At 44.7% G+C, this 21027-nt stretch overlaps 1 protein-coding gene across 2 annotated transcripts; it reads left to right on the top strand.

Moving 5' to 3' along the window:
• The first annotated feature begins 14154 nt into the window (after positions 1 to 14154).
• On the top strand, positions 14155 to 18956 carry LOC143809643 (serine/threonine-protein kinase Sgk1-B-like). 2 transcript variants are annotated; one of them, XM_077292698.1, is made up of 8 exons: positions 14155 to 14884; positions 15858 to 16024; positions 16191 to 16444; positions 16622 to 16684; positions 16800 to 16938; positions 17096 to 17287; positions 17400 to 17528; positions 17679 to 18956. In XM_077292698.1, exons 1-8 carry the CDS (start codon positions 14290 to 14292, stop codon positions 17688 to 17690), a joined length of 1551 nt encoding a protein of 516 aa, XP_077148813.1. In that variant the 5' UTR covers positions 14155 to 14289; the 3' UTR covers positions 17691 to 18956. The 2 variants fall into 2 exon arrangements, with proteins under 2 accessions (XP_077148813.1, XP_077148812.1); XM_077292697.1 differs by having other exon boundaries at positions 15855 to 16024.
• The last annotated feature ends 2071 nt before the right edge of the window (positions 18957 to 21027 follow it).

The raw sequence follows: 21027 nt of genomic DNA, 5'->3' as shown, positions 1-21027 counted from the left end.
ATTGGCTTGAGGGTGCTAAACATCAGGTGGTGGTCTTGACTGATCACAAAAATTTGATTTATCTTGAGTCGGCCAGACGTCTGAATCCTAGACAGGCGCGCTGGTCGTTGTTTTTCTCCCGGTTTAATTTTGTGGTTTCGTATCTGCCAGGTACTAAGAATGTGAAGGCGGATGCCCTTTCTAGGAGTTTTGAACCTGATTCCCCTGGTGATTCTAAACCTACGGGTATACTTAAGGATGGGGTGATATTGTCTGCTGTCTTCCCAGACCTGCGACGTGCTTTACAAGAGTTTCAGGCGGATCGGCCTGATCGTTGTCCGCCTGGTAGATTGTTTGTGCCGGATGAGTGGACCAATAGAGTCATCTCGGAGGTTCATTCTTCTGCGTTGGCAGGTCATCCGGGAATTTTTGGTACCAGAGATTTGGTGGCTAGGTCCTTCTGGTGGCCTTCCCTGTCTCGGGACGTGCGTACTTTTGTGCAGTCTTGCGATGTTTGTGCTCGGGCCAAGCCTTGTTGTTCTCGGGCTAGTGGGTTGTTGTTGCCCTTGCCTGTTCCTAAGAGGCCTTGGACACACATCTCTATGGATTTTATTTCTGATCTCCCTGTTTCTCAGAAGATGTCCATCATTTGGGTGGTGTGTGACCGCTTTTCTAAGATGGTTCATTTGGTGCCCTTGCCCAAGCTGCCTTCCTCATCTGAGTTGGTGCCCCTGTTTTTTCAGAATGTGGTTCGGCTGCATGGTATTCCGGAGAATATCGTTTCCGACAGGGGATCCCAGTTTGTGTCCAGATTTTGGCGGGCGTTTTGTGCCAGGATGGGCATTGATTTGTCTTTTTCGTCTGCATTTCATCCCCAGACAAATGGCCAGACGGAACGTACTAATCAGACCTTGGAGACTTATTTGAGGTGTTTCGTGTCTGCTGATCAGGATGACTGGGTCTCCTTTTTGCCGTTGGCTGAGTTTGCCCTTAATAATCGGGCCAGTTCTGCCACTTTGGTCTCCCCTTTCTTTTGCAATTCAGGGTTCCATCCTCGTTTTTCATCTGGTCAGGTGGAGTCTTCGGATTGTCCTGGAGTGGATACCATGGTGGATAGGTTGCATCGTATTTGGGAGCAGGTGGTGGACAATTTGGAGTTGTCCCAGGAGAAGACTCAACGTTTTGCTAATCGCCATCGTCGTGTTGGTCCTCTTCTTCGTGTTGGGGACTTGGTGTGGTTGTCCTCCCGTTTTGTCCCTATGAGGGTCTCTTCTCCTAAGTTTAAGCCTCGGTTCATCGGTCCTTATAAGATTTTGGAAATTCTTAACCCTGTGTCTTTTCGTTTGGACCTCCCAGCATCCTTTGCTATCCATAATGTCTTCCATCGGTCATTATTGCGGAGGTATGAGGTACCACTTGTGCCTTCTGTTGAGCCTCCTGCTCCTGTGCTGGTTGAGGGTGAATTGGAGTACGTGGTGGAGAAAATCTTGGACTCCCGTGTTTCCAGACGGAGACTTCAATATCTGGTGAAATGGAAGGGCTACGGTCAAGAGGATAATTCTTGGGTTACAGCTTCTGATGTTCATGCTTCTGATTTGGTCCCTGCCTTTCATAGGGCTCATCCAGATCGCCCTGGTGGTTCTTGTGAGGGTTCGGTGCCCCCTCCTTAAGGGGGGGGTACTGTTGTGATTCGGTTCGTGGGCTCCCCCGGTGGTCTCTTGTGGTACTGGTGTCCTGCAAGCTTTGCCTTCCCAGTTCACCTGTTCCTATCAGGATGTGGGAGTATCCTATTTAACCTTGCTCCTCAGTCATTCTAATGCTGGCCATCAATGTATCCAGAGTGATTCTGTTGCATGTTCCTGCTCCCAGTTTTCTGCTCAGCTAAGTTGGACACTTTAGTCCTTAAGTCTATTTTTGTATGTTTTGTCCAGTTTGCACTTATGTGAATCTCTGCAGCTGGAAGCTCTTGTTGGGCTGAAATTACCACTCCAGTGGCATGAGTTGTCACATGAGTTAAGGTAATTTCAGGATGGTGTTTTGAAGGGTTTTGCAGCTGACCGCGAAGTCCTCTGTTGTATCTTTCTGCTATTTAGTTAGCGGGCCTCTCTGTGCTAAATCTGCTTTCATACTACGTGTGTCTTTTCATCTGCTCTCACCGTTATTATATGTGGGGGGCTGCAATCTCCTGTGGGGACATTCTCTGGAGGCAAGCCAGGACTGTGTTTTCTTCTACCAGGGGTAGTTAGTTCTCCGGCTGGCGCGCGGCATCTAGAGACAACGCAGGAATGCCCCCTGGCTACTTCTAGTGTGGTGTGTAGGTTTAGCATCGCGGTCAGCTCTAGTTTCCATCACCCGAGAGCTTGTCCGTTTATTCTATGCTTCTGATGTTTCCTTGCCATTGGAAACCATAACAGGCCTTATAATTCAGTGCATTCCTATGTTTAGTCTTGTCCAGCTTGGTCAGTATAAGGACTTGCTCATCCAAGCTGGTATCTCTGGAGATGCAGATATACCCTCTATATCTTTAGTTAGATGTGGAGATTTTGTATTTTCTGTGGTGGATATTTTCTAGTATTTTAATACTGACCGCATAGTACTCTGTCCTATCCTTTCTATCTAGCTAGAATGGCCTTCTTTGCTAAATCCTGATTTCAGTCTGTGTATGTTAATTCCCTCTCCTCTCACCGTCAATATTTGTGGGGGGCTGTCTATCCTTTGGGGAGGCAAGATAGTTTTTCCATTTCTTCCTCTAGGGGTATTTAGTCCTCCGGCTGTGACGAGGTGTCTAGGGAGTGTCAGGAACATCCCACGGCTACTTCTAGTTGCGGTGTTAAGTTCAGGGTCCGCGGTCAGTACAGGTACCACCTTCTCCAGAGTACGTCTCATGCTGCTCCTAGGCCACCAGATCATAACAGGAGCGTTTTACATGAGCCGGATGGAAACTATCAGAATTTAGGACAGAGTTCGTAGCAGACGGTTTTCGAAACACTCTAGTACAGATCGCACCATCCACAACGTTAATTTGTACGTCTAAAAAATCCAGATCAAGGCCTCTATATCTGGATGTGAACGACATATTCATTCGATTACACTCATTGAGATACTGGACAAAATCATCAAATGATTCACGAGGTCCGTCCCATATCATGAAAATGTCGTCCACATAGCGAACATAAAGTCTTTATGCCGTGGTGCGGTGTAAAGCAGTCAGTTTAACGGACTGCTAAAATGCTATGTGGGCGGCGGGCGCTGACTGGGGGGGGGAGTATGGAGGGGGCGCTGACTGCAGGGAAGTAGAGCGCGGCCATTTCGCGGCCGGACTGCGCCTGTCGCTGATTGGTCGCGGCAGGCCGGGAACGGCCAACGAACGAAGCGGTGTTTAAATCCCGAGCCAATATCACTGATTGGTCGCGGCCGGCTGTGAGCTACCAATTACTGAAGCGGTGTTTAAATCCCATGCCAATATATCTGATTGGTCACGGCCAGCCGGGCGCGACCAATCAGCAAAGCGTGGTTTAAATCCCGCGTCAATTCGCGGCTGGACTGCGTCTGTCGGTGATTGGTCGTAGGCTGTCGGGGGTTCAGGGCGCTGGATGTCTGGGGTTCGGGGTGCAGGATATAGTACAGCCACGTAGCATATAACACAGCCACGTAGTATATAGCACAGCCACGTAGTATATAACACAGCCCACGTAGTATACAACACAGCCCACATAGTATACAGCACAGCCACTTAGTATATAACACAGCCACTTAGTATATAACAGCCACGTAGTATATAGCAGAGCCACGTAGTATAAAGCACAGCTCACGTACTAGTATACAGCACAGCCCGCATATTCCCCCCGATAATAGCCCCATAGTCCACTACTCAGTTATAGAAAAAAATGCTCCCCACCTCTCCTCGTGCCCTTGCTGCTCCCAGCTCCTGCCTCGGCGGCTGCCGCTGCACTGCCTAGCACACAGTGAGTGCGTGATGACATCATCGTGCACCCACAGTGTCAGAGGCAGAGCGGGGAATGATGGGAAAGGGAGCGTCATCTGTTGTGATTCGGATCGTGGGCTCCCCCGGTGGTCTCTTGTGGTACTGGTGTCCTGCAAGCTTTGCCTTCTCAGTTCACCTGTTCCTATCAGGATGTGGGAGTATCCTATTTAACCTTGCTCCTCAGTCATTCTAATGCTGGCCATCAATGTATCCAGAGTGATTCTGTTGCATGTTCCTGCTCCCAGTTTTCTGCTCAGCTAAGTTGGACACTTTAGTCCTTAAGTCTATTTTTGTATGTTTTGTCCAGTTTGCACTCATGTGACAACTCATGCCACTGGAGTGGTAATTTCAGCCCAACAAGAGCGTCCAGCTGCAGAGATTCACATAAGTGCAAACTGGACAAAACATACAAAAATAGACTTAAGGACTAAAGTGTCCAACTTAGCTGAGCAGAAAACTGGGAGCAGGAACATGCAACAGAATCACTCTGGATACATTGATGGCCAGCATTAGAATGACTGAGGAGCAAGGTTAAATAGGATACTCCCACATCCTGATAGGAACAGGTGAACTGAGAAGGCAAAGCTTGCAGGACACCAGTACCACAAGAGACCACCGGGGGAGCCCACGAACCGAATCACAACAGTACCCCCCCCTTAAGGAGGGGGCACCGAACCCTCACAAGAACCACCAGGGCGATCTGGATGAGCCCTATGAAAGGCACGGACCAAATCAGAAGCATGAACATCAGAAGCTGTAACCCAAGAATTATCCTCTTGACCGTAGCCCTTCCATTTCACCAGATATTGAAGTCTCCGTCTGGAAACACGGGAGTCCAAGATTTTCTCCACCACGTACTCCAATTCACCCTCAACCAGCACAGGAGCAGGAGGCTCAACAGAAGGCACAAGTGGTACCTCATACCTCCGCAATAATGACCGATGGAAGACATTATGGATAGCAAAGGATGCTGGGAGGTCCAAACGAAAAGACACAGGGTTAAGAATTTCCAAAATCTTATAAGGACCGACGAACCGAGGCTTAAACTTAGGAGAAGAGACCCTCATAGGGACAAAACGGGAGGACAACCACACCAAGTCCCCAACACGAAGACGAGGACCAACACGACGATGGCGATTAGCAAAACGTTGAGTCTTCTCCTGGGACAACTCCAAATTGTCCACCACCTGCCCCCAAATACGATGCAACCTATCCACCATGGTATCCACTCCAGGACAATCCGAAGACTCCACCTGACCAGATGAAAAACGAGGATGGAACCCTGAATTGCAAAAGAAAGGGGAGACCAAAGTGGCAGAACTGGCCCGATTATTAAGGGCAAACTCAGCCAACGGCAAAAAGGAGACCCAGTCATCCTGATCAGCAGACACGAAACACCTCAAATAAGTCTCCAAGGTCTGATTAGTACGTTCCGTCTGGCCATTTGTCTGGGGATGAAATGCAGACGAAAAAGACAAATCAATGCCCATCCTGGCACAAAACGCCCGCCAAAATCTGGACACAAACTGGGATCCCCTGTCGGAAACGATATTCTCCGGAATACCATGCAGCCGAACCACATTCTGAAAAAACAGGGGCACCAACTCAGATGAGGAAGGCAGCTTGGGCAAGGGCACCAAATGAACCATCTTAGAAAAGCGGTCACACACCACCCAAATGACGGACATCTTCTGAGAAACAGGGAGATCAGAAATAAAATCCATAGAGATGTGTGTCCAAGGCCTCTTAGAAACAGGCAAGGGCAACAACAACCCACTAGCCCGAGAACAACAAGGCTTGGCCCGAGCACAAACATCGCAAGACTGCACAAAAGTACGCACGTCCCGAGACAGGGAAGGCCACCAGAAGGACCTAGCCACCAAATCTCTGGTACCAAAAATTCCCGGATGACCTGCCAACGCAGAAGAATGAACCTCCGAGATGACTCTATTGGTCCACTCATCCGGCACAAACAATCTACCAGGCGGACAACGATCAGCGCGCCTGTCTAGGATTCAGACGTCTGGCCGACTCAAGATAAATCAAATTTTTGTGATCAGTCAAGACCACCACCTGATGTTTAGCACCCTCAAGCCAATGACGCCACTCCTCGAATGCCCACTTCATCGCCAAAAGCTCCCGATTACCGACGTCATAATTTCGCTCGGCGGGCGAAAATTTTCGAGAAAAGAACGCACAAGGTCTCATCACTGAACAATCTGAACTTTTCTGCGACAAAACCGCCCCCGCTCCGATCTCGGAAGCATCAACTTCCACCTGAAAAGGAAGAGAAACATCAGGCTGGCACAACACCGGAGCAGAAGAAAAACGGCGCTTAAGCTCCCGAAAGGCCTCCACAGCAGCAGGAGACCAATCTGCAACATCAGCACCCTTTTTAGTCAAATCAGTCAAAGGCCTGACAACGCTAGAAAAACCAGTTATGAATCGACGATAAAAGTTAGCAAAGCCCAAAAATTTCTGAAGGCCCTTAAGAGAAGTCGGTTGCGTCCAGTCACAAATAGCCCGAACCTTCACAGGATCCATCTCAATAGAAGAGGGGGAAAAAATGTACCCCAAAAAAGAAATCTTCTGAACCCCAAAAACACACTTTGAACCTTTAACAAACAGAGAATTGGTCCGCAAAACCTGAAAAACCCTCCTAACTTGTTGAACATGAGATTCCCAGTCATCCGAAAAAATCAAGATATCGTCCAAATACACAATCATAAATTTATCCAGATATTCACGGAAAATATTGTGCATAAAAGACTGAAAGACCGAAGGGGCATTTGACAGACCAAAAGGCATCACCAACTGGTGCACAGGTTTGCGTTCCCGTAAACGCCGATCAATCTGAATTGCCATTGTCATGGACTCATTCAGACCTGTAGGCGCAGGAAACCCCACCATGACGTCTTTTACAGCATCAGAGAGACCTTCTCTGAAAATTGCCGCCAGAGCGCACTCATTCCACTGAGTAAGCACAGACCATTTTCGAAATTCCTGGCAATATATTTCAGCTTCATCTTGCCCCTGAGAGAGGGCTATTAGGGCTTTCTCAGCCTGAATCTCCAAATTTGGTTCCTCATAAAGCAACCCCAAAGCCAGAAAAAACGCATCCACATTGAGCAACGCAGGATCCCCTGGTGCCAATGAAAATGCCCAATTTTGGGGGTCACCCCGCAGTAAAGAAATAACAATTTTTACTTCCTGGGCAGGATCTCCAGAAAAAAACTCCGGTATAGGAATTTTAGGTTCAGACCGAGGAGCATGTAACAAAAAATCTTGTATATTCTGAACTTTAGAGGCAAGATTATTCAAATTGGTAGCCAGACTCTGGGGATCCATATTTCAACAGATAAAGTCTGAGCCATTCAGGGGTTAAGAGGAGAGGAAAACAGGAGACTGCACTTAGAGCTGGAGTGCCGGATGAGTGGACCAATAGAGTCATCTCGGAGGTTCATTCTTCTGCGTTGGCAGGTCATCCGGGAATTTTTGGTACCAGAGATTTGGTGGCTAGGTCCTTCTGGTGGCCTTCCCTGTCTTGGGACGTGCGTACTTTTGTGCAGTCTTGCGATGTTTGTGCTCGGGCCAAGCCTTGTTGTTCTCGGGCTAGTGGGTTGTTGTTGCCCTTGCCTGTTCCTAAGAGGCCTTGGACACACATCTCTATGGATTTTATTTCTGATCTCCCTGTTTCTCAGAAGATGTCCGTCATTTGGGTGGTGTGTGACCGCTTTTCTAAGATGGTTCATTTGGTGCCCTTGCCCAAGCTGCCTTCCTCATCTGAGTTGGTGCCCCTGTTTTTTCAGAATGTGGTTCGGCTGCATGGTATTCCGGAGAATATCGTTTCCGACAGGGGATCCCAGTTTGTGTCCAGATTTTGGCGGGCGTTTTGTGCCAGGATGGGCATTGATTTGTCTTTTTCGTCTGCATTTCATCCCCAGACAAATGGCCAGACGGAACGTACTAATCAGACCTTGGAGACTTATTTGAGGTGTTTCGTGTCTGCTGATCAGGATGACTGGGTCTCCTTTTTGCCGTTGGCTGAGTTTGCCCTTAATAATCGGGCCAGTTCTGCCACTTTGGTCTCCCCTTTCTTTTGCAATTCAGGGTTCCATCCTCGTTTTTCATCTGGTCAGGTGGAGTCTTCGGATTGTCCTGGAGTGGATACCATGGTGGATAGGTTGCATCGTATTTGGGGGCAGGTGGTGGACAATTTGGAGTTGTCCCAGGAGAAGACTCAACGTTTTGCTAATCGCCATCGTCGTGTTGGTCCTCGTCTTCGTGTTGGGGACTTGGTGTGGTTGTCCTCCCGTTTTGTCCCTATGAGGGTCTCTTCTCCTAAGTTTAAGCCTCGGTTCGTCGGTCCTTATAAGATTTTGGAAATTCTTAACCCTGTGTCTTTTCGTTTGGACCTCCCAGCATCCTTTGCTATCCATAATGTCTTCCATCGGTCATTATTGCGGAGGTATGAGGTACCACTTGTGCCTTCTGTTGAGCCTCCTGCTCCTGTGCTGGTTGAGGGTGAATTGGAGTACGTGGTGGAGAAAATCTTGGACTCCCGTGTTTCCAGACGGAGACTTCAATATCTGGTGAAATGGAAGGGCTACGGTCAAGAGGATAATTCTTGGGTTACAGCTTCTGATGTTCATGCTTCTGATTTGGTCCGTGCCTTTCATAGGGCTCATCCAGATCGCCCTGGTGGTTCTTGTGAGGGTTCGGTGCCCCCTCCTTAAGGGGGGGGTACTGTTGTGATTCGGTTCGTGGGCTCCCCCGGTGGTCTCTTGTGGTACTGGTGTCCTGCAAGCTTTGCCTTCTCAGTTCACCTGTTCCTATCAGGATGTGGGAGTATCCTATTTAACCTTGCTCCTCAGTCATTCTAATGCTGGCCATCAATGTATCCAGAGTGATTCTGTTGCATGTTCCTGCTCCCAGTTTTCTGCTCAGCTAAGTTGGACACTTTAGTCCTTAAGTCTATTTTTGTATGTTTTGTCCAGTTTGCACTTATGTGAATCTCTGCAGCTGGAAGCTCTTGTTGGGCTGAAATTACCACTCCAGTGGCATGAGTTGTCACATGAGTTAAGGTAATTTCAGGATGGTGTTTTGAAGGGTTTTGCAGCTGACCGCGAAGTCCTCTGTTGTATCTTTCTGCTATTTAGTTAGCGGGCCTCTCTGTGCTAAATCTGCTTTCATACTACGTGTGTCTTTTCATCTGCTCTCACCGTTATTATATGTGGGGGGCTGCTATCTCCTGTGGGGACATTCTCTAGAGGCAAGCCAGGACTGTGTTTTCTTCTACCAGGGGTAGTTAGTTCTCCGGCTGGCGCGCGGCATCTAGAGACAACGCAGGAATGCCCCCTGGCTACTTCTATTGTGGTGTGTAGGTTTAGCATCGCGGTCAGCTCTAGTTTCCATCACCCGAGAGCTTGTCCGTTTATTCTATGCTTCTGATGTTTCCTTGCCATTGGAAACCATAACAGTCATCTGACGCTCTCCTCCATCGTTGCTTTGAAGCAGACGCCGGTATAGTTCAATGCGGGGGCGGGGGGTCAGCGCTGGTGACAGGTGAGCCCCCCTGCCTCACATGGGCCCATAGCGGCTGCGTGATGTGCAGCTTCCGGCCCTGCCGGCAGGGGCCCCCCGGAGTCTCCGGGCCCTGGTACAACTGTACCGTTTGAACCGGCAGTATGTCCAACCATGGGTTAGGGTTAGGTTTTGGGCTAGAGTTAGGATTACGGTTGCGGTTGGGATTAGGGTTAGGTTTGTGGTTAGGGTTATGGTTAGAGTTGGGATTAGGGTTAGGGGTGTGTTTTGGGTTAGGGTTGGAGTTGGAATTGGGTTTTTTCCACTGACTAGTTGCACAACAACTTTGGGGATCCAATTTCTACTGCTACCCTTGGGAAAATAAAAAAATTTGGGGACTAAAAGATCATGTTTGTGGAAAAATATGATTTTTTTTTATTTTCACGCCTGTGCGCTATAAACACTACGGACACACCTGGGGGTTCAAAGTTCTCACCACACATCTAGATAAGTTCCTTGGGGGGTGTAGTTTCCAAAATGGGGTCACTTGTCAGAGGCTTCCACTGTTTAGGCAGATCAGGGGCTCTTCAAATGTGACATGACACCCGCAGACCATTCCATCAAAGTCTGCATCCTAAAACTTCACTACTTCCCTTCCGAGCCCCGACGTATGCCCATAGAGTAGTTTTCTCCCACATATGGGGTATCAGCATACTTACGACAAATTGAACAATAATTTTTGGGTCCAATTTCTGAATTAATTTTTTTTGTGAAAAAAAGTTAAATGTTCATTTTTTTTAAACATTCCAAAAATTCCTGTGAAGCAAGTCATATCAAAGAAAATTTACCACTGTCATGAAGCACAATATGTCATGACAAAACAATGTCAGAATCACCGGGATCCGTTGATGCGGTACAGTGATCAGAATTGTAAAATTTGGCCTGGTAATTAACGTGCAAACCACCCTTAGGGATAAAGGGGTTAAATCCATGTTTTACCCATTTTTTTATAACTATACACAGGCAGCAATTACATATGAAACACAGATAATTAAAGGGGAATTTCCACAATGAAATAATGTTAACATAACACATTACTAATACACATGGCTTCAACATATTTCACAGTACACAAGAGTAAGTGCAAAACACATACATTGCCAGACAACAAACATGAGGCATCACTTGACATGCAAAAAAGGGTTACATAGGTCCCATGTGGAGGAGGGGCAAACGAGGGTCTTCGTCATCTCCTTCCAGGCACACTCACATCAGTCACTGGCCGGCAACCATTTTAACATGAGGGCAACAGATCTATAAGAAGAGGATGCCACGTGGGAGTGCAGGTAGGTAAGGGGATTTTTTCTTCTGTGAATGTTGCTTAATGGTGCGGCCTAGGCAAGGGATGTGGGGGCAGCCATGCCAAGGGACAGTGGGGCCAGCCAAGCCAAAGAACATTGGGGCCAGCTAAGCCAATGGACAGTGGGGCCAGCCATCCAAGGGGGGCCAGCCAAGCCAATGAACAGTGGGGCCAGCCAGGCCAAATGGGCAGTGGCGTACAGACAAGCCAAAGAACAGTGGAGCCAGCCATGCCAAGGACAGGGGGGCCAGCCAAGCCAAGGGACATAGGGGCAAGCTATGCCAAGGGACATAGGGTACCAGGATGGGGCACAGCATTAAATAAAGAGGGCCATGATGAGTAACGAAATTACTGTATGGAGGCCAGAATAAGGAACATACATTATGTTGGCAAGTGGGGGACAATAATTATTTGATCCCCTAACAACCTTTAAGAGTTCTGGCTCCTACAGACCAGTTAGATGCTCCTAATCAACTAGTTACCTGCATTAAAGACAGCTGTCTTATATAGTCACCTATATAAAAGATTCCTGTCCACAGACTCAATTAATCTTAATTAATTAATTAATTAATCTTAAGTTAGTCAGACTCTAACCTCTACAACATGGGCAAGGCCAAAGAGCTTTGTAAGGATGTCAGAGACAAGATCATATACCTGAACAAAGCTGGAAGGGCTACAAAACCATAAGTAAGACGCTGGGTAAGAAGGAGACAACAGTTGGTGCAATAGTAAGAAAATGGAAGAAATACAAAATGACTGGCAATCGTGATCAATCTGGGGCACTATGAAAAATCTCACCTCATGGGGTATTCCGGATCATGAGAAAGGTAAGAGATCAGCATAAAACTACATGGGGGGAACTTGTTCATGATCTCAAGGTAGCTGGGACCATAGTCACCAATAAAACTATTGCTAACACATTGCGCCATAAAGGTTTAAAATCCTGCAGTGCCTGCAAGGTCCCCCTGCTCAAGAAGGCACTTGTGCAGGCCTGTCTGAAGTTTTCAATGAACACTTGGATGATTCTATGTGTGATTGGGAGAAGGTGCTGTGGTCAGATGAGACAAAAATTGAGGTCCTTGGAATTAACTTAACTCGCCATGGTTGGAGGAAGAGAAATGCTGCCTATCACCCAAAGAACACTATCCCCACTGTCAAGCATGGAGGTGGAAACATTATGTTTTGGGGGTGTTTCTCTGCTAGAGGCACAGGACTATTTCACCGCATCAGTGGGAGTATGGATGGAGGCTGGAGCCATGTACCGTCAAATCCTGAGTGACATCCTCCTTCCCTCCACCAGGACATTAAAGTGGGTCGTCGCTGAGTCTTCCAGCAAGACAATAACCCAAATCATACAGCCTGGGTAACAAAAGAGTGGCTCAAAAAGAAGTAAATTAAGATCATGGAGTGGCCTAACCAGTCTCCAGACCTTAAGCCCATAGAAAATGTATGGAGGGAGTTGAAGCTCCGAGTTACCAAGTGACAGCCTCAAAATCTTAATGATTTATAGATGATCTGCAAAGAGGAGTGGACCTAAATTCCTCCTGACAAGTGCGCCATCCTCATCATCAACTACAAAAAGCGTCTGACTGCTGTGCTTGCCAACAAGGGTTTTGCCACCAAGTATTAAGTGTTGTTTGCCAGAGGAATCAAATACTTATTTCTCATTGCAAAATGCAAATAAATTTATAGAATTTATACAATGTGATTTTCTGGATTTTATTTTTGATATTCTATCTCTCAATGTTAAAATTAACCTACCATTAAAATTATAGACTGTTCATGTCTTTGTCAGTGTGCAAACTTACAAAATCAGCAAGGGATAAAATTATTTCCTTCACTGTAGAAGGTGGGGTGATTGAAAGGTGCTCACAATGAAGCCACAAGTCTAAAGTCCAGTGGAGGATTTTTAATTCTCTTTATGTGGCTTTGCTTTTAATTTTACTGTTGGAAAACTACCAAAATCCAAAATATCCGAGGCACCAGAAACTTCTCATATTGATAAAATATAACTTTTATTCGGTTTTAAAAATGAGGTAGATGGAAAAAGCGAAATTTCGGCCATAGTAGACCTTTTTCATGACAAAAGTACAAGTTTTTAAAAATCAGCCATGGTCTCATATATTTTGGATTTTGATGCTGCTTTGGATCTTGTGGGGGGTCGTTGCAAGTGTTCAGAGAGTGGCTTTTGGTGCAAGAGAAATTACACTGGTCTCTGACATAGAACTACTTTATCCCAAACTACAAAAGAAAATACAAAGAGGAATCTTATCATATATATGTCAGGCCACTAAGGGAAGGAACAAAGTATGAGAAATGGGTGTGAAAGCAGGAGAGGGAAGAGAGAAAGAGGTGGATAATGAAACAATGCTAGGAGCAGATAAAAAGTGTAAAGGAAAAGAAAATATAAGAAAAGTGACTAAAAGGAAACAAAAATAAAATAGAAATATAAATGAACAAAGAAAAAGAAAAGAAAAAAGAAAATTAATAAAAATAAAAAAATGACAAAAAGGGAAAAAATATAGATAAAGGAGGAAAAAAATGAAAAATGGACAATAAGGAATAAAAAATAAAATTAATAAATAAATAACAATAAAAAATAATAATATAAAAAAACAGATGTGCTCCAGATTCCTAAATACATGGGACGATGAGATTCCGGATATCAAATGGATCAAGAGGAGTTTGCTCTTTTCTTGAACTAATATATACTTTGATCTCTGCTACATTCACATAATACTGATCCTGCAGATGAGTGCAATGTCCTATATATTAATATATTTTACTGTATTGCAGTCATCTATTGTTAATTGTACAATACAATTCCTGCAACATGGTTTTAAAATGAATATTTACAGATATTTGTAACATTATTCAGATTTGTATCTCATTGCTGCATGTTTGTAACGTTTATTATACAGAATTCTTCAAGAAACGAGTTAAAAAAACAATAATAATTCTGCATAAAGATATTCTTATGAGAAAGACCAAGTCTCATTGTTATTTCCCTAAATAATCAGGGTTTGGGTTTATCAATCTCTTGAACTATCTGACAGCGCTGTAGTTGTTCAATAATTAAATGTTTCATCAAATATACAAAGTGAGCGCACAGTGTATATATATATATATATATATATATATATATATATATATATATATATATATATTTATTTATGTGTGTATACATCAGCAAAAGTTTGGTTCGCATCCTCCAAATTTGATATCTATCCATCTATAAAGAAGAAATCTATCCATCTATCTTTCTCTATCATCTCTCTCATGGTGGCATCATAATTAGACGGATGTCACAAGTGATGTGATGACATCATCACATTCTATATTCCAGTGTTACTGCCTAAGGGAATCACTGCCTTACAGACTCCCAAGGGTGAGGTAGCCCCTTTTGTTTTTCGTGACAAACGAAGCAAAAATTGATTACAAAATGGATAAAGAGAGAAGAAGAGCCCAAAGAGATCGGGTTCTGAGAGAGAAGAGAGGAATAAATGAAGAGCCAGTACCATTGTTCGCTTTAGGGCGAAAAGACTTTATTCTACCAGACATGGACACTGACGCCTCAGAAATGGCGTCCAAACGTCAAACTCTGGAGAAAATGAGGAAGACCAAAAGACATGAGATCCTTACAGAGAAAAGGAATATGGAGAACCTCATGGAGTCTCACTCTGCAGCCTCCGCTGAGCGTCAGAGGGCCAATATAATCTCCTTCACAAAAATTAGAGATCTGGTCCCTGAAATGCGGAGGAGGAGCAAAGATGCCATCCTCAACAAGCGGAGAAACATCAGCGTAGAGTTAGAGCTGGACGAGGTTCTCCAAGATACACCGAGAGATGTCACATCCTCCAGCTCTGAAAGTCTGGAGACACTAACCCTACAAAGAACGGCAACCCTGGAGAGGACCATTATAAATGAGAATGATGCATTACAGAGGTCCAGGACATCAGCTGAGAACATCTCCATCCCAGAGAACAAACAGCTGAGTGATTCTCCACCTAAAACATCACTGGATAAAGAGGAACCAGGTAAGATGGAAACTGCTCTGTATAATAAGACTGGGGTGAGGGGGATTATACTCCTAATATTATGTTCTGGCCTCAGTTATCAAAAGTGCAGAACAACTGTCCTTGTTGTCCATAGCAACCAATCACTATGCGACTTTCATTGTTCTATAGAATGTTAAGAAATGGAATCTGTGCTGTGATTTGTTGCTATGGGCAACAGGAGTTATTTTGCTATTGGACTGTTTTGATAAATGAGAGCACAAATATTAGACATTTCCTGCTCAATTACATAATTCAGTTTACAATTATAATATATGCTCTGGAGCTATTTTTGTTAACCCCTTCTTGACAGGGTAATACTCCGTTTTTCCCTCCAGCTTTCGAAAGCCCATAACTTTTTTTTTTTTAATTTTTCTGCCAATGTAGCAATATGTGGACTTGTTTTTTTACTGGGCTGAGCTGTAGTTTTGCAGGACACTATTCCTGGAAAACAGGGAAAAAAGTTCAAAAACTGATAAAATTGTGGAAAAAAGTGATTCTTCCATTTTTTTTACTGTGTTCATTCATTTGTGGTGGAAATTACCTCACAAAATGTTTCTCCACTTCAGTTTCAACTATGATAATGCTGAACATGCGGCGGGGATTTTAACAGATAATGAGGAATTATATTGATAAAGTTGTTCGTGTCCCCATATTCTAAGACATTGTAACTTTTTGATATTGATTACAAGATGGAGCTGTGTGATTTTTTGCGTGGCAAGCTGTAGTTATTATTGATATTGATTATTCATTGATTGTAGGCAGAACATTGTGATATTTTTTTTTGCAATTGGTTAGGTGGATACAGCCCCCCAAAAAATGCAAAAAAAAGCCTTCTGCCTGGTACAGCACAGGCTCAGCTCCTGAACCCGCTCCATAAATTTACTGCACAATATGACAAGCATTTCCATTATGTGCTCGCAATGGAGTTAATAATCTTGTATCATCTCAGCAGATGGAAGCCTTCTGATACCTTGTGACATAGCAGCCATGCCAGCAGAAGACCCGAGTGAAGCTACAATGTGTATTTCACCCATGACAGAAATGGTCAACATTCCAAATACTATTGACCTTGCCAGCCTTAAATTTCAGAAAATTCTTTCACAGGGAGGCTACGGAAAAGTAAGTGTGAATTTATCCTCCTCCAATGTATCCTGCACAGATACACAGGAAGGATGGACATACTCATTACAGGATATTCATATGTGATGATAATTGGGATAAACTAGTGAAATATTACACAATAATAGATGGGCGTTTGGTCTGATCTGCTGTGATTTTTCTACAGGTCATCTTGGTATCAGATCTGGTCAATGAAGGACTGCAGGCCATTAAGATCATGGACAAGAGTTCTTGTAGGGAGGACATTTTCTCAAGAGAGCTAGAAGTCATGAGAATGGCTGCCGGATGCCCCTACCTAATGTCTATGCGGGCGTATATGGAGACACCAGTCGATTATGGAATAGCCATGGACTACATGGCTGGAGGAGACCTGTTTAACCACATGAAAGATTCAAAGTTGTTTAACACACAGACAACAAGGTAAATGACTTGTACTAAATGTTAATAATCCACTTCTCGCACATTGTAGTCCATGAACTATGGACTATGACACAGAAGAAAATATTGACGTGCAGAGGACGCGTGTGTGATCTCCTCATGTTCTCTGTATGATTGTGTATGTAACCACTGATCCACCCTTTACTTTCTACTCCACAGACTCTTTGCGGCAGAGATGGTGTGTGGACTCCAATTCCTTCATGAACACGGCGTCATACATAGGTAATCATTTCACCTCCATAAATCTGTCACCTGTGACTCTCTGTTGTCTCCTTATTGTAGAAAGTTCTTTTCATGAATTATCCTCACAATCAGTGTCTGCTCCTTCTCCCTGCAGTGACGTGAAGCCAGATAACATCCTCATCCAAGACACCGGACACATCAAAATCTCAGACTTTGGCTGTTCAGCCATTAATGTGTTTGAGAATGGCATAGTGAATAAGTTTACTGGCACTAAGGGTTACATAGCGCCTGAGGTAAGGAACATCTCTGTGTGATTGATAGTAGGACTGAGGGATAATCTGATCCCAATGTATCCTGCTCATACGTAATCACAGACCGGTCCTCATTGTCTCTGTGTGTAAATCCCCTTTCCGGTATATTCAGCTCCTCTCCAATCTTGTGTTTCCACAGATAATGGACCGTCAAGGATACACCCATCTGGCAGACTCATTTTCCTTCGGCGTCATCTTATATATGATGAGTGTAGGTAGCCGGCCATTCTATAGCGAAGGCTCATTGGACGATTACCACGAGTCTGTGTGTGAGCAAATCCTTTATTTTCCACCAGGGATTTGCATTAATACCATTGATATCATAAAAGGGGTGAGTAAGATGAGATGAAGATAGAAGATAAGACGTGGACAGTCCATAGACATTGTGTAATAACTTATCACTAATAATAATCTAATGACTAATGGTTTCTTTCATTTTCTAGCTTCTCTGCAGAACTCCATCTGCCCGATTGGCCATTACATCATCCATCAGATCCCACCCATTCTTCTGCTACATAGACTGGAGCGATGTGGAGTGCGGCAGATCCGAGCCACCATTCCCATATTACTATGTAAGTACAACACATACAGACATCCATAATGTTATCACTACCCAGTAACACACTTACCCACTATACCCCTTATTGTTATATACCCCAGTACCCTGTATATACTGAATGTGAGGAGCTGATTCTCAGACGTGTGTATTTCTCTTCTTACAGCAGGAGTATTAGGCTGATAACAATCAGCCCCATTCCAGTAACATCAGGAATGAAGATTTACATTTATCGGATGAGACAACTAAACTGGACTTTCTTATTTACTGGACTGTGACAAACCTACCGAGCTTCCACCACATAACATCCACGTAGATTTGAGCACCAAACATCCAGGGATTTATTCCGATTGCCATATTTGGGGTCAGGAAGGAATTTTTTTCCCTTGATATGAGGATAATCCAACAACGAGTCCTCGGGGTTATTTTTCGCCTTCCTCTGGATCAACATAGCAAGTAATTAAAGGCTGAAATTGAAGGACTTCTTTCAGCTATACTTGCTATGTCACCATCTGGACGACTCATCTACAATGTGGTGGTAAAGAGAAGACTACAGGATATGGACAGACAGAAGGTAGCGGCTGCTCCTTCACCTACAGGATATGGACAGACAGAAGGCAGCGGCTGCTCCTTCACCTACCAGATATGGACTGAAAGAAGGAAGCGGCTGCTCCTTCACATGCAGGATATGGACAGACAGTAGGCAGCGGCTGCTCCTACACTTATAGAAAATGTACAGAGAGAAGGAAGCTGCTGCTCCTTATCTTAGTAGGCCAAGTACAGACAGAAGGAAGCGGCTGCTCCTTCACCTACTTGGCCATGTACAGACAGAAGGCAGCGGCTGCTCCTTCACCTACCGGTTATGGACTGAAAAAGGGAAGCGGCTGCTCCTTCACCTACCGGTTATGGGCTGAAAAAGGGAAGCGGCTCCTCCTTCACATGCCGGATATGGACAGACAGTAGGCAGCGGCTGCTCCTACACTTATAGAAAATGTACAGAGAGAAGGAAGCTGCTGCTCCTTCTCTTAGTAGGCCAAGTACAGACAGAAGGAAGCGGCTGTTCCTTCACCTACTTGGCCATGTACAGACAGAAAGCAGCGGTTGCTGCTTCACCTACAAGACCATGGACAGACGGAAGGAAGCGGCTGCTCCTTCACCTTCCTGCCCATGGTCAGACAGAAGGCCAAATGGTTGATCGCGATGCTGTAGGAATCCAGGAAAACTTCAACTACACAGATCACATGTCACACATTCCTGGTCTTCTCCTCTCTCATGTGTGATCCAGACCTGGATGTCCGAAATCAGCACAACTGTAAACCAAGGCCCGAGGAGTGGAATCATCATCTACTCCTTTCTAGAGAAAGTCACTGTATCTACACACTTTCTTTTATCATCAATGCAAATTAGTGACAATTTAATTGCACAAATAAATTTGTAAAACATCTATGTTGCTTTTGGTTAGATTCTTCTCATATACAGAACTGCTTTTTGTTATATTTATTAATATCATCATCAAGACCTGGACAAGGTATCTTGGTGCTTAAGTAAATGAAACCAATGGCTCCCCCCCCCCCCCCCGAGAAAAGGAATGGGTTAGAAACTATAATAACAGGACTCCTAACTAGTGATGATCGAATATTCTCGTTACTCGAGATTTCCTGAGCACGCTCGGGTGTCCTCCGAGTATTTTTTAGTGCTCGGAGATTTAGTTTTTATTGCCGCAGCTGAATGATTTCCATCTGTTAGCCAGCATAAGTACATGTGGGGAATCCCTAGCAACCAGGCAAACCCCACATGTACTTATGCTGGCTAACAGATGGAAATGATTCAGCTGCAGCAATAAAAACTACATTTCCGAGCACTAAAAAATACTCAGAGGACCCCCGAGCATGCTCGGGAAATCTCGAGTAACGAGTATATTCGCTCATCACTACTCCTAACGCTGAGGCTCTCCCCTCCAATCAGTCGGGTAACAATCTCTGATGACCATGTAATACAGGTAATTGGATGCAGCGACACAGAGGCACAGAGCAATGTTAGCTGGGGAAAACAATTGCTAATTTAATTGTGACAGAGATAACCTACTTGCAGGGAGCAAAAGGGAATAATTCAGATGAATATCGAGGAATACAGAGAAGAACAACTCAAGGTGGCAGTTTATATATCTATCAATTTCACATGGTGTGACTCTGGTGCCTGTCTCTTATCCTGGGTTGGGGGGCTTGCTGCCGGCTGAGGCCGGGGCTGACATTTTCCAGCTTCTCCGCCTATCAAGTCGGTCTCACTTCTGGTAGCAGCGGGTGGTCACCGGTCTGACCAGCTAAGCCCCTAGTCCATTAGGCTGCTGCACAGCCAAGAGCAGTCCACGGCAATCCTCCACTTGGCGTATACTCCATCGCACGCTTGACAAAGTCTAAGGATCCTTGCTGCACCTGACCTTTATCGCTGCCGAGCGACCTATCCTTTCTCGTGGCTCAGCATCGGTCCTCACTGACACTCCTCTCTGGCGGGAAGCCCCCTCTCTTTTCCCACGCAAACCATCTTATAATCCCCTGGCTCACCACTCCCCCTCTATACTGCTCCGTCCTCAATCTTCTTCCCCTCTGCAACAGTAGGCTCGGCCCCAGCAGTTCTGGACCCGGTGCCTTGTCAGCACCCACAGCCCAGTCTTCTCCTCTACAACCACTTCCATTAATTGTTACCGATTTCACCAAAATATACCAGCAAAAGTAAAAATGTGTGGTGTACTTTAGGGTGAGGCATAATAGGGACCGTAATTTAAATATTTTTGTAGAATAATTCATTATTTGTGGGCCAGTTACTAAATACAAGGGACAAATAGCCATATTCACCCCTGACATCCTAAATTTTAAAAGTGAGACCCAAGGATAGTTATGGAAACTAATATAGCTTAATTATAAAGGGGGTCATTTTGTTTCTATTAATAAACTAATAAAATTGCATTCTGTTGTGCTAAAGCATGTAAATATGAAATATATGAAATATGAATAGCATTACTGCTCTGTATAATAAGAAAAAATTTAGATACTTAGCACATAATTTGGCCAATTCGTGCATACCCAGAAGCCAACGACAACGATTTGCTGGGAACCTGCCTAGTGTGAACACCTCTCTTATGTTAAAACCTGAATTTATGGGTAGATAAGATCCTTCTGCCATTAATACTGCCACGGTATGGAAGGCGGACTGCTTATTCGTAGAGCCAATATACAAATAATATAAGACTGACACTTCCAATTCAGAAAACAGGTGCGTACAGGTGCGAACTAAGAGCAGCCATCTCTATACATAGCAAACAAATACAGTTGCATTCTGTAGTGCTAAAGCATGTAAATATGAAATTAGGGTTGAGCGACTTTTACTTTTTTAGGATCGAGTCGGGTGTCATGAAACCCGACTTTGTCAAAAGTCGGGTCGGGTGAAATCGGCCGATTATTTTGTCGGGGATCCGACCAAAACACGAAACCCAATGCAAGTCAATGGAGAATCAAAGT

The sequence above is a fragment of the Ranitomeya variabilis genome, chromosome 2 (assembly GCF_051348905.1).
Source record: "Ranitomeya variabilis isolate aRanVar5 chromosome 2, aRanVar5.hap1, whole genome shotgun sequence".
NCBI classification, from domain to species: domain Eukaryota; kingdom Metazoa; phylum Chordata; class Amphibia; order Anura; family Dendrobatidae; genus Ranitomeya; species Ranitomeya variabilis.
The sequence above is the reverse complement of the archived record's forward strand: the minus strand, read 5'-3'. Positions and strand labels throughout refer to the sequence as shown.

What these genes read in the sequence shown, in the direction of transcription:
- LOC143809643 (XM_077292697.1), top strand. Translation starts at nt 14,290, where the DNA reads ATGGATAAAGAGAGAAGAAGAGCCCAAAGAGATCGGGTTCTGAGAGAG. An exon ending in GAACACGGCGTCATACATAG is followed by an intron (nt 16,685 to 16,799) that starts GTAATCATTTCA and finishes TTCTCCCTGCAG; the next exon opens with TGACGTGAAGCCAGATAACA. An exon ending in AGGGTTACATAGCGCCTGAG is followed by an intron (nt 16,939 to 17,095) that starts GTAAGGAACATC and finishes GTGTTTCCACAG; the next exon opens with ATAATGGACCGTCAAGGATA.